General features: G+C 39.4%; 1 protein-coding gene across 3 annotated transcripts in view; it reads right to left on the bottom strand.

Moving 5' to 3' along the window:
- ZNFX1 (zinc finger NFX1-type containing 1) overlaps nt 1-12,766 on the bottom strand; it is a 359,279-nt gene that overhangs the window by 143,367 nt on the left and 203,146 nt on the right. For all 3 annotated transcript variants that reach the window (XM_044090129.1, XM_044090128.1, XM_044090127.1), the window contains exon 6: nt 7,703-7,846. In XM_044090129.1, the coding sequence (XP_043946064.1) occupies nt 7,703-7,846 (144 nt within the window). The remainder of the gene's footprint in view (nt 1-7,702; nt 7,847-12,766) is intronic.

Here is a 12,766-nt window from a genome sequence, read left to right as displayed (position 1 = left end):
GTTTAGGAGACATGATCTGGCTTTTACAAATCTGAACTGGATGGGGTCCAGAGTTTGGAGATTACCAATGTCATTGTTTATAAGTTCCACGATGATATGTTCCATAGCCTTGCAGACCAGGCTCGTCAGGCTAATGGGGCGGTAGTTACCGGGTTCCATGGTGGCTCCCCCATTGTGGAGTGGGATAACCATCGCTGTGCGCCATTCAGTGGGCACAAAGCCTGAGGTGAGGCTATGATTGAACATGGTACTTAGGTGGGGTGCCAGTTCATTCTGCAGTTCATGCAGAATGCAGCCTGGGCTGTTGTCAGGTCCCATGGATGCTGTGTTCTTGGCTTTGGAGAGTGTGGTTTTTACCTGTGCAGCTGTGATTACAGGAACTTTGCATTCTTCCGGTATAGAAATGAGGCCTTTAGGGGGTGAGAGGGGAGTAAAGTTAGCACTGAACCTATTTGTCAGGATGTTGGCAATATCAGTTGGTTCTGTATATTTAGTGGCATTGTGCTGTAACTCAGAGCAGATCTTGACATAGCTATAAAATGCTTTGAGGCTGTCTTTAGAATCAGTGGCTGTTTTGTTTTCATAACTAGCTTTGGAGGATTTTATGAGGGATCTCAGCTTCTTACTCAGGCTGACCAAGAAGTTCCTCCAATCATAGGATTTTACTCTTTTTTTGCAACAGTTTCTTTCTTCTGTTGTAGAGTTTGTTTATGGCAGGGAACCACCAGATTTGCTTCCTTTTTAGGAGGATAGCATCTTGGTTCTCTTAGGGATTGCACAATCCATGCACTTGTGTAAGTGCTTATAAAGTGCATTTCTGTAGGATTCAGCAGTCGTACTTCTATTGTCAGTCTGCATGGGTGCCGTGAAGTTTGCCACTTCTGTGTTAAGAAGCGTGAAGTTGGCTTTGGAGAATTTTTTTACGGTGGTTTCCCTAATGGGGGTGGGGGTGGGATGTGGATGTCTAGGGTGATTAGCTTGTGGTCAGATATGACCAACGAGGAATTTACCTCTGGTGTGGAACACCGGTTGCCCATGCTGGTAATGACCAGGTCTAGGATATTGCTGCCCCTGGTGGGGATGTTGACAGCACTGATCCAAGGCATTGGAATTTATGAATTCCAAAAAACGTTGACAAAAAGAGTAAAATAGTTGGTACATGAGTAGTTTTCCAAGTTAATGGTGAGGTAGTTGAATTCACCCATTATTAGGGTGTTAGGTTATACCCTAATATTTTTCAGTGTATCAAGAAATGAGGAGTGGGAATCTTGGGGCATGGTGGGGGAGATGTAGCAAGCTACAATTTGGTCTTGCCCAGAGTTAGTTGCACTTGGATAATTTCAGATGCATTATGCTAAGCAACTAGCCTGGAGGTGTGGATATCCTTAATGAATATGGACACGCCTCCACCATTAGTGTTTCAGTCCAGGTTAGGTGGCCAAAAGGAGTGGTATGAATTATAGCCTGGTAATGCAGGGGTCCTCTCTGGAGCCTTGAAACAGGTCTCTGTCACTGCACAGATGTTGATGTTCTCCATTTTAAGGAGTGCCTCGAGTGAGTGCATTTTGAGGTTGACTTCTAGCATTGAGTAGCATTACCCTCAGATTTTGCTTGCTTGTACCTGTTACGGTGGTGAATTTGTCATTTGAAGCTTGCCTAAAAAAGGCACTATAGGGGTGGCAAGAGCCTTAGCCAGTATCCAGAATCCCAAGGATGATAGGTGCAGGTCATCTCTAGCAAAGCATCATGGTCTGTCGATCATGTCATCCCAGGCAGACAGATAATGGATCCCCTTAGAGAATGACACCAGAAGCTTAGCCAATTGTTGAAGTCAGTCATTTTGTCCTTGTACTGCGGTATCATTCTGGGCAATGGCAGGATGCTACTCAGGGCTAGGGTCATACCTGCCTGGGCTACAAGATCAGAGTGTTCTTCCATGTCTCTTTTCATGTAGTCCAGGAAGGTACGTCTCAGGTCATTCACACCAACATGGACAATGACGGAGTCATATTATGCTTGTTGTGGAGTGACCTGAGTGCATGCATTATGTGGCGGATCCTGGCATCTGACAGGCAGCTGACAGTAACTTTCTCCTTGTTTAGCCTGGTGAGTGGAACATCAGTGTGTCTGACTACAGAGTCACCTATGACTAGAGTGTTGGGTACGTTGTTATTGACAGCTTCCGTGAATGTAGGTGTGTGTTTTGTGTTTCTATGTGTATGTTTTGGTGGTGTAGGTTTTGAGGGACTATGTGATGAGTGTGTCGTGGTGCAGATGTTTACCTTCTCCTCTTGACTGTCTAGTCCAGTCTTGGGTGAAGAGAGCTTTGCTTCTAGTTTGGCTATATAACTGCATCTCTCACAGGTTGTAGTGTTGGGTGGTAGGAGGAGAGGGTTGTCTGTGTACATGAGGCAATTTCTGAATCGCCCGAAGATGCCCAGATTAATCAGGTAGACAGGAGAAAACACCGGGAGCTGACCCTTAGACATGCCTGGATAGGTGCTAATTTATTACGTACTAAAAACTGTTTTCCTCTAGAGAAGCTCCATTATAGCAGTTTTAGGTGAAATGTAAATGCATGCCAGTATAATCCTCCTCCCTTGCCAGTAACCCCTTAGTATTATATATCTTCTATCATTATCTTTTTTTCTTCTTCTATCACTACTGGAGCTTCTCCTGCAAACAATATAAGTACTCCTCTTTTCCTTTGCCCCAGATATTCCACTGAATAACCATGCTGAATACCTTTCTTTATCAAATTCATATGTTCAGCTCTTTCCAGGTGTGTCTCCTGTAGCATAGCTATTTGCACTCTACATTTTGTAATATAGTTCACTACGCTTTCTTTTTTTTTATCTGTAAGACCATTCAGACTGAAAGACATTACAGAATGCATCATTTTTTTATATAGTTATTATTACCACCTTTTATGTATAACTGCTTTTTTGTTAAATGTCTAGTTCCAACTTTTATGTTACATGCATATACTGTTCGGCAGGTTGGTCTTTTATACAGTTGTTTCCTGTCATATCCATTTGAGCCTATGCCACATCTTACATAAAGTTTTAGTATGAAAGCCCTCAAACAGAACAACCCCCCCCCCAAAAAAAAAACCTTCTAAAACATTGTAACTTAATAATAACACACAAAACTATGTACATCTTCAAATATTGAAGTTTTTGCTTCCTAACAAGAACAAAAGTTCTAAGTTAATAGCACACAGACAGGCTAGAGTTAACCAAAAAGAAAGGTTAGTTACACAATGGTGCATGGTATAGCCTGTGCTATTAGTAAGTGCTATTTGATTTTATCTATCTTTATACCTCTCCCAGCTGAGAAAACACTTGAATGCTTTCAGTAAACACGTTCTCCAAGCCATTTCTCTTTATCAAATTGTCTTCTAGTGACATGCAAACCAGACAAAAAACTGCTAAGGGTACCTTGTTTACCAGAAAAAAAAGCCTTATAATATTCAATATTCTTTTTCATTTACATGCTTTGTAATAAAGTTGTTACTGGATAATGCCAAGGGCCTTAACCCAGTCATTTCCCTATGCAAGCATGGGAAAAAGCACACTGATTTTTCTTTTATCATACTTTCTTAACCAGACCTTTCCTCTCTCCCCCTTTTTTACACTGCAGTGCCTACATTTCTTAAAACTGAACCTAAGCAAAGAAAATAAAGAAGAAGGGAGAAAAAGAAAAAAAAACAAAAGCACCTGTTTATATTAGTATTCCAACTGCATTTAAAAAATGAGAAAACTTTACTTCAAGTCTAATTGCTTTGGTCTTATCTTTAAAGCCCTCCCAGGTGGGGAACCCCCTGACTGCTTTCAGAGAACATTATATCCTAGCCAATTTCTCTTTTCTTTTCCCTCAACCAATCCCCCTCCACCAGACTGTCTCGAGTTTCTCTTTATCAGATTGTCTCCATGGAAACATGAGAGCCAGACAGCCAGTTTCTCTTTATCAGATTGTTTCTATGGAAACATGAAGACCAGCTGCAGAATTGCTATTAAGTATGCATGCATTTGCGAGAAAAAATGCCTCATAATATTCAACATTCTTTTTCATTTATTTGCTCTCTCTTAAAACTAATCAATCTAAGGTCCTCAATACAGTCATTTCCCCATGCAAGATTGAAAAAAGCACATTAATTTTGACTTTGTCATGCCTTTTTAACTAGGCTTTTTTTTTTTTACATTGCATTGCCTATAGTTCTCAAAACTGTACAAGAAGAGAGAAGAGGGGAGAGAAAGAAAAAAATAACAGCACTTGTTTATAATTCCCACTACACTTAAAACAGCATGCAAAGAAAACCATACACCACAAATACAATATTATTAAGAAAAGAAAATATTTTCTTTACTTACAGTTAGCTTTCTCCCCTCTCTTCCCCTCTCCAAAGCATTTTTCTGAACATTAATGGCATAAAGTAGGGCATATACTTTAGAGTCCCCTACAAATCCAAGAAATTTTGAAAAAGTCCAATATTTTCTAGATTTTCTTGTTCTGTCATAGTTCACAAATATAATTATTGCATTGTAATCCTGCATTGAGTTACTGGTTTTATTACTGTTCTTCTCCATCGCCCAAGTCCCGTCTCATTTCCAACATACTCTCAATTCTTCTTGTTAACTCTTGTGTTCCCTACCTTCTCTCCACATTTTCCACTGACATACTGGAAAAGGTTTCAAAGGTACAGTCTCTCTGTGGTCTTTCTTACCAGAAGAACAAGAAGCAGAATCTCCTTCAGTTTCACAACTCACTTTTTGTTGGACAAACTTTTGTATTTCCTCCTTAGCATGTACCTCATCAAAAAATGATTTTGTCCTTCCAGGGGAGAATACTTTAAAGACAGCTGGATACATCAGTTTGAATCTTACACCCGCATCTCAAAATTCCTCGAATAGTGGAATGAATTTACTCCTCTTCTGCCTGGTGTACAGTGAGTAACCATTCTCCACAAACACTCAGCTGCCTCTCACTTTTAGTATTTTGTCCTTCTGCCACAGTTTTGTCAGAATCAACTCGCTCTGCTGGTAGGATTGTGACTTTACTATTACAGGTTTAGGTTGCTTTCTTATAGCTGGACTGGGAGCATACATATGATGTGCCCTTTCAACTAAGAACTCATGTAGTGCAATACCAGTCCAAATGCTTATTTGTATTTTCATAAAATTAATGCAGTCTGTTCTTTCCAGCTTCTCTGGTATAGCTGAAAATGTCAGGTTTTCCCTAAGTGCTCTGTCCTCTAATTCTATTATTTTTGAAACATCTCTTTATGAGCGGTTTCATATTCTGCCAGCCTTTTCTTCATTTTGACCTCTTGCAGCTTTATCATCTCACCTAAATATCTGTGTAAAACGTCTTCCATTTTTTTTCCAGACTTTTGTTGTTTGTGTTGACATACTCCATCAGTGTTTGGTTTAGTTTAACCAGGTCTGTGTGCAGTTGTTTTATATCTTCCTGTAGGTTATTGGAAGTCATGTCTGAAGGTTGCATTGCTTTTTGCTGAACATCTGCAGAACTTTCCTCAGTCAGTGTTTCTTCCTCACTTTTTGTAGCTGAATTTTTTCCAGGTCTTCTGTATTTCTTTATTCCTGGCATCCAGGCAGTGCACTTACTAGCCAGTTACTGAAATGTATCCATAAAAACAAGTTTACTGGCCTTCTCTGCTGAGTTTCTGAGTTTACACTGGGAAAGCTAGAAACAAGCTGTTACTCAGTGTGCAGCTATCTTGGAAGTCTATGGCAGGCTATTATATACTTCGCAGGAAATAACCCATATAGATTACGCTATTGCAGCAGTGATCTATCAAATAGGCCAACTTGACTGAAGAAGAAGCTGATGACGGACAGGCAGCAGGGACAAAAAGTGGCAAAAATTAAATAGTGCTATCATGATTTATGACTGCATGACAACTCAGTTTATAAAAGTGTCAGTAGAAATAAATATGGCTTAAGCTGACCCAGTGTCAGTCACCTATTTCAAATATGCCTGGCATCCCAGACACCAGAGGACTGGTCGGGATCAAAAAGTAGAATGAACACAGAAAAAGGGTGGGCAGAAGTGCTGTTGTGGAGACCCTCAAGGCTGGCTAAGAGAAGCAGATGGTAACCCTCTCACTGAGACACAGAGACTGTACATAGGACTCCAATCGGATGCACAAGGTGACCTGTACTCTACTATTTACTCCACTGTACTTGGGTACAGCAGAGATGTCAGGATGTATGTAAAAAAAGTTCTGAAATATGCTGAAGTCACAGCACAGATCTACTGACTTGATAAGATGGCAAAACCCTAAATAGTAGAACTCTCCACTTGGTGTCCCCGGGCAAAAGGTCATATCAAGGCAAGTACTACCAGCTTAAAAAATTAATGATTCATTAGATGACGTGACCAGTAATGTCAGAAGTCACTGAGAGTGTGGTTGTGTTAAAGTTTCAAAATAAATAAATAAATAAATGTGAGCCTTATGTCCAAAGCGGATCAGCATTTCAGCTTTCATTTCAATTTGTAATTAGAAGCCATCATTTTATTGGTGTTTGTGTGTGTGTAGTTATATGTAAATATTTGTGTGTGTGTGTGTGTGTGTGTGTGTGTGTGTGTGTGTGTGTGTGTGTGTGTGTGTGTGTATGTATGTACAAAACATAATAAATGTGTCGGAGTGTGGGTGTGGATGCATGGATGCGTATGCGTGTGGGGGGGCACGTGCATGTGCATGTGCATGTGATGTTCACTTTGCTGATGTTCCTCCAAGTTGCCATTAAAACAGCTAAACTAAGGGACAATCACCAATCATGCTTGCATTATACAGGCTAATTTCACTTTAACTAAATGTTTGCCACACTTTTACTTAACTGCCTGTCAAAGTGTTTTCTTTCCATATGAACTAATTGTGCATTCAACCTCTTGTCTTTGATCAACTGTTATAAAGTGTTTGACTTCTGATCCTTAATATTTTGAGGACTCGTGACTATGACTGTGGCAGGGGTACTTGCTGTGGAATATTGTTTCATTTTTCTCTGTAACAAGAAGGCACATTTTACCCCTAAAATGAATGTCTAATTCTAAGGTATTGTTTTTACACAGGCTTTTATATGCTTTTTTAAAAAAGAGTATTTTTATATTAGTTTTTGATGTACATTCATTCATTAATATTTATGGGTATTATGAGGTATTTTATTGAAAGTTTTTATTGGTTAATCTGTTCATTAGTGAGATATTTAATCTGTCAACCTGCCTCAGACCCACATTTTTTTATATTTCCACATCTGATAAAGTGTTTGAAATGAAAATGCTGTAATAGTGTGCGTTTATGTGTGTTACTTTGTGTTTTGTGCCTATATTAAATTGGATTTTAAAAGAGTTCCGGCTGGCTTCTGGTCTGTTGGTACCTTGGATTAGTTTACTGGTTTTATTTTGGTACTTTTTGGCTATTTTTTCGACTAATTCTAAGGTCACATTCAAGCAATAAAAGAAGTGTTAACTTTGTCTTGTCTGTCAAAATCACTGTTCTAAGAGTTATCCAAAGGACTGATCTTGCAACAGTGGAGGGAACCTTTCATTACAAGGTAGAGTAATGGCAAATCCACAGTAATAATGCATATGAAATGATAACACAAGATGTGCCATAACACAGTTGACAGAGCACACACAACCTTCAACAGTGACAAGTTTTCACAGGCACATAACTTACCAAGCCTTCCTGCAAGCAGTCCCAATGCTGAGGTTTAATGTGCCTTTCCAAAAATCGCTCATGCAAGACTCCACGCATGGTACACTCCAAATGTTTCCCTCCATCAATGATCTTCGTTTCTGCTTGCTTCAACTGTGTAGTCACCTGCAGAGGGAAAGTCGATGATTAGAAGTGTTTGACTACTGTTAACAGCACCTGCAAACAGACTGACAGGTACAGTAGTGCACTCTAATGAAATCCCAACCAACCATTATACCAGCAGACATCTTACCTATTAGCTTTGTGCTAGTTTTGTAAAATCAGCCATAAACAACAGGGATATATAATGCATTCCTAATTAGCAAGGACTCAGTTTGAGGAATAATATGGTTGTTAAAAGCACAAACTGTTGAACAGAAATATGCTCCTTATATGTTCCTTGAATTGACATGGGTGGTGGGAGAGGAAGAGGGGAGTTTAGGCTCCTTTATCTGTCACCTAAAGATGGATCCATTAGAAAGGCAAGAAGAGTTACGCTCATTATATGACAACAGGGGGGAAATTAATAAGAGACAACAGAGAAGTGTTAAGAGGGGTGTAAACAGTAGATGAAAAGAGTAAATAAAACAAAAATATGAGAAATTTAATAAGAAACAGGTAAGGTATCATAGGAGAAATCTCAAATAAAGTTAATACTTTTTAAAGTTAGCAAGTGACATGGAATTGTCTGAGAGAGAACTGACTTAGGAAGGTTTATAGGAGGGAGATAGGATTAGAAAGAAAATTGCAGCACAAGTTTCTGTTCAAGGATGAGCATGAGGAGGGGAGCAGGTTTGTAGAAGAAAACATTTTTACATCAGTATTACCCGACTACAGGCATGGTCAATTCATGTAGCTGTGTCTATATCAATATGGAGATGAAGGGCAAAGAAACTGGATAACATTTGCTGTATATTGCTGTGATACATGGATGACAAAATATAAAGTATGAAAGTAATTGTTTATGGTGAGAGTCCATGGTCTGGTATAAAGTTCAGTAAGTTGCTTATGAAAAAATAAATCCTAACTGCTTGTGCAAGCTTATTGATTAATAATTACCCATACTGGATAAAATGATGCAGTAGCAAAGCCACAGTCTAGTGCAGAGGAGCTACATAGAAGGGCTAGCCATGGACAGTGTGAACAGGGGCTCTAGGTAATGATTGCTGTTAATGTGACACACTAACTCCATGTACAGAACAGGAAAAAAAGGGAATGAGATCAATGCTTTGTCTGATTTGATTTTATGTTAATGTATGACTTGGAGCTTATCTCTCCGGGCCTCCACTGAAAAAGGGCACATGCCCAGATGGACTTTCCTGGTGAACAAATGTAAAAATAAAATAAATGCCAATTAAGGTTATGAGCTGCTAACGAGCTTTATTCTTTATTCGTAGGTTTCACTCCCTAAGCCTATATTTGCGACTCTCAGCAAGTCACTTAACCAGACAGTGCTCCCAGGTTGTTCCTGAAAACAGGCAACTAGACAGTGCTCCTGGATTGTCCCTGAAAGACGCTTGTGCCTTGTCAGTTTATTTGGTTAAATGAATTAAAAAAAGTACTAGTGAAAGGAATTATTTGGCCACTAGAAGGAGCTCTGAATCTATTAAAGAAATGACATGGCTTGAAACTGGAGATCTTGAAGTTATGGGCAGAATACATGAAGAAGGGTATTGCGGCTATAGATGATTCATAAACACTATCAGTTACTGTTACCTAGCACAGATTGCACTCTTGTATTATCACATTATATAAGAAGAGTTATATTGTTGGGAGGAGCTGTCGGAATATAATAATGCAGCAAGCATCTATGAGATACATCCTTATATGAATAATCTGTTCAAGTCAGTAATCCCATATTTTATCCCTGTTGTTGAGCTTCCATGAGGTGTCCTGGTCAAGGGTTTTAACCAGAAATGGCATCAAAGCATACCTTTCAACTGCCCAGAGTTTTGCAGAACATACAGATTTCTGACTCATAATTTTGATCTGTTTCTCATAAAATCTGTGGCTTTCTAGCAAATCACTGGGATGATGTGAGGACTGAAGTCACTAAATAATGACATACATTTGAGTTTCAGACTTCATATTCTTCAGAAAAATGCATGCTAAGACTAATTTTGTTATTCTATCAACTTTCTAAGTTTATAAGTGCAGTATTTAAAATCTGACCCTAATTTTGGGAATCTGCCCCCACATTATTTTATTTATTTAACATTTGTTTACCAGGAAAGTCCGACTGAGACAGAGCTCATTTTCAGAGGAGGGCCAGGGAGAAATGCTCTTGATGCATGTCTTTGGAACGTGGGAAGAAACCAGAGCACCCAGAGGAAACACATGTGAATGCTGGGAGGACATGCAGACTCCGCACAGAAGGCACCTCGGCTGAGAATCGAAACAGAGAACCTCTTTCTGTGAGGTGACAACACTAACCACTGCACCACTGTGCCACCCACATTATGTCAGGCTTTGTCCAGATTTCTTATCTTAAGAGGTTGAGCGGTATGAAGCAATAGGTATAGTATAAAGGGATAAAACCTTGGCTATGATCCAGATAACACGAGTAGGAGTAGCATCTCTAATGCTGTAGAAGCCAGGTGGGGGAAGATAACAGTGAGTTGCTAACAGTGTGTTGACTATCCTAAGGGGAAGGGGTGGTCCTAGCTGGTCATTCTGCCATCAGAAAGTGGGGTCTTAGAGGTAATGAGAACGAGCAGAGATGAGAGAGTTTGGATTAGTGTCACCAAGCTGATTAGTGTGTGTGTGTGTGTGCAACACATTAGGAGGGCACCGTAGACCCCTGCAGTGACAACAGACTCCATATCAGCCACCCTGGAATGAGGTAAGGGCTATCAGAAGTGCATTTATAATATGTACACCTCCCTTTGCATTTATAGGATGCACAGGAAGATGTGGGTGATGGCACAAACAACCACGAAAGCTGACAGTATAATGTCTCTTCTAGTCAGTTATCACCACTGTGCTAGGGACTACTCAGTATAAGGGGTACAAATGGGTTTAGGACCAATAGGAGGAGGTTTTGGTGGTCAAGCAAGCATGGAAAGAAAAAAAAACACAGACAAAACTACTGTGTTCAGGTTACTGATCAATTGCTTCATCACTGTTAAGCTTCCACTAGGTGTCCAGGTCAAGGGTGGTAACCAGAAATGGTTCCGCAACTACAGATGAATGCAAATATGGGACATTACCAGCAATGTGTTCAAGGGCAGCAACTACAACTAGCACTGCAGCAACAGTTAAATGCAAATGCAGAATATTATCAGTAGAGGAGCAGTGCTATGCTTGGGACAGAGGGCATTTTAAGTCCCAGTAACCTGCTTAGGTTGTGAGATCTATGCATGAGTGATAATAACAGAAACAACTATGCAATATGGCATATATTATAAGAGTAATACATCACATGAATTTAAAAACAAATGTCATACTTGCCTGTCAAATTGGCTGTTACTTGCTGTATGCAATAATACATAAAGAGTGACAACTTTAGTTCATGTGCAATACCCAATCTTACCTGTCACGCTACTTCTTCTTCTTCTTTCGGCTTTTCCCGGTTAAGGGTCGCCACAGCGGATCATCTGTCTGCTCATGATTGGCAGTGGAGTTTTACTGTGTCGAGTTGCCAGCCCGGCGCCCAACCTTCCACAGAAGGCACACACATGCACACACTCACACCTAGGGCCAATTTAGAGTGTCCAATCCACCTACTGCATGTATTTGGGATGTGGGAGGAAACCGGAGCACCCGGAGGAAACCCACGCAACCACAGGGAGGACATGCAGACTCCGCACAGAAGGCACCCCAGCCGAGAATCGAACTGTACAGTATTTATATGACTACATGGGGGGTTAGCTTATTTTTCTTATGTTCTTGGGGCATAGTCATTAGTCTCAAATTTTCTTGATGTGTCTTAATGTTGTATTTGTTGTATCCTATGCTTCTTCTGTACTCTCATGGTGAACTGACACTCATAATTTCATTTAGATTTATATGTGTAATCCTAAATGACAATTTTTTTTTTAATCTTTTGAACTTCAGGAGAATCATAGCTGTTCTCAGTGGAAACCCTTAGTGGTGGCAATGGTACTACTTTTCCAAAAGCAAAACAGCATAATTCACTTGAAATAAAAAGTTGATTTTTTTTTAAATAAAATATAACTTCCTGAAATGCATTGTTAATGAAAATAACATTATTACTGTTTCAAGTGATAAATGAATCAAAATGGTCATTCAATCATGGGGATTATATGTGGACTCTGGGTGCTTATGATAATTGGTATGTCTCTGTTAAGTAAGACCTCAGTGGTATTGTCATTTATTGACAAAGTATAAAATGCTGAGTCAAAGCCACAGGCATCTTCTTCATTGCCACCACTGCCAGGCCAGGATTTTAAAAGCAATCAGTAACTAATACTTTCAGTTTGAGAGGGCTCTTGACTGAATGAAGTGTCACGCTTACCTTATTTCTCATTTCTTACCAACACAGTCTCTCTCTCTCTCTCTTTTTTTTTTTTACTTATTTTAAACACCTTTATTAAATTATCTTAAGACATGGACAACCATACATTAACAGAAAATAAAACAAACCATTTTAACATTTAAATATAGTGTACAACACATATTTTCTTTGCCACAATCAGTCCAAGATTATAAAAAATTGCTGAATTCCTGCCATCCCTTAAACCTCAGTCCTCCTCTTCATAAACATTACTATGCATGTATTGTTCGCACAATTTCCATTTATTTCTATGTAATCTGCTCTTTTCCTTTTTCCAAAGATCCCTCTTTCAGTTCTTTTATCTCTTTTACAACATTCAATTCCTCAAATAAAGTTGGTATAGGCTTTGATTTCCACTTTCTCGTAATTGCTTTCTTTGCAGCCAAGAGAATTAAACTTAATAAGCCTTTACTATGTTTAGGCAATTCTGATCCTGTATCCCAGCTCAAAAGAATATTTTCCTTACTTACAACCATTTGCTCGCCAATATTTCTGATAGAGCACTCCGTGGGAAATTTTTAAAATCTGCT

This window comes from Protopterus annectens, chromosome 12.part0, assembly GCF_019279795.1.
Source record: "Protopterus annectens isolate FY-2018-M chromosome 12.part0, PAN1.0, whole genome shotgun sequence".
Taxonomy (NCBI): domain Eukaryota; kingdom Metazoa; phylum Chordata; order Ceratodontiformes; family Protopteridae; genus Protopterus; species Protopterus annectens.
This window is presented reverse-complemented; position numbering and strand designations above follow the sequence as displayed.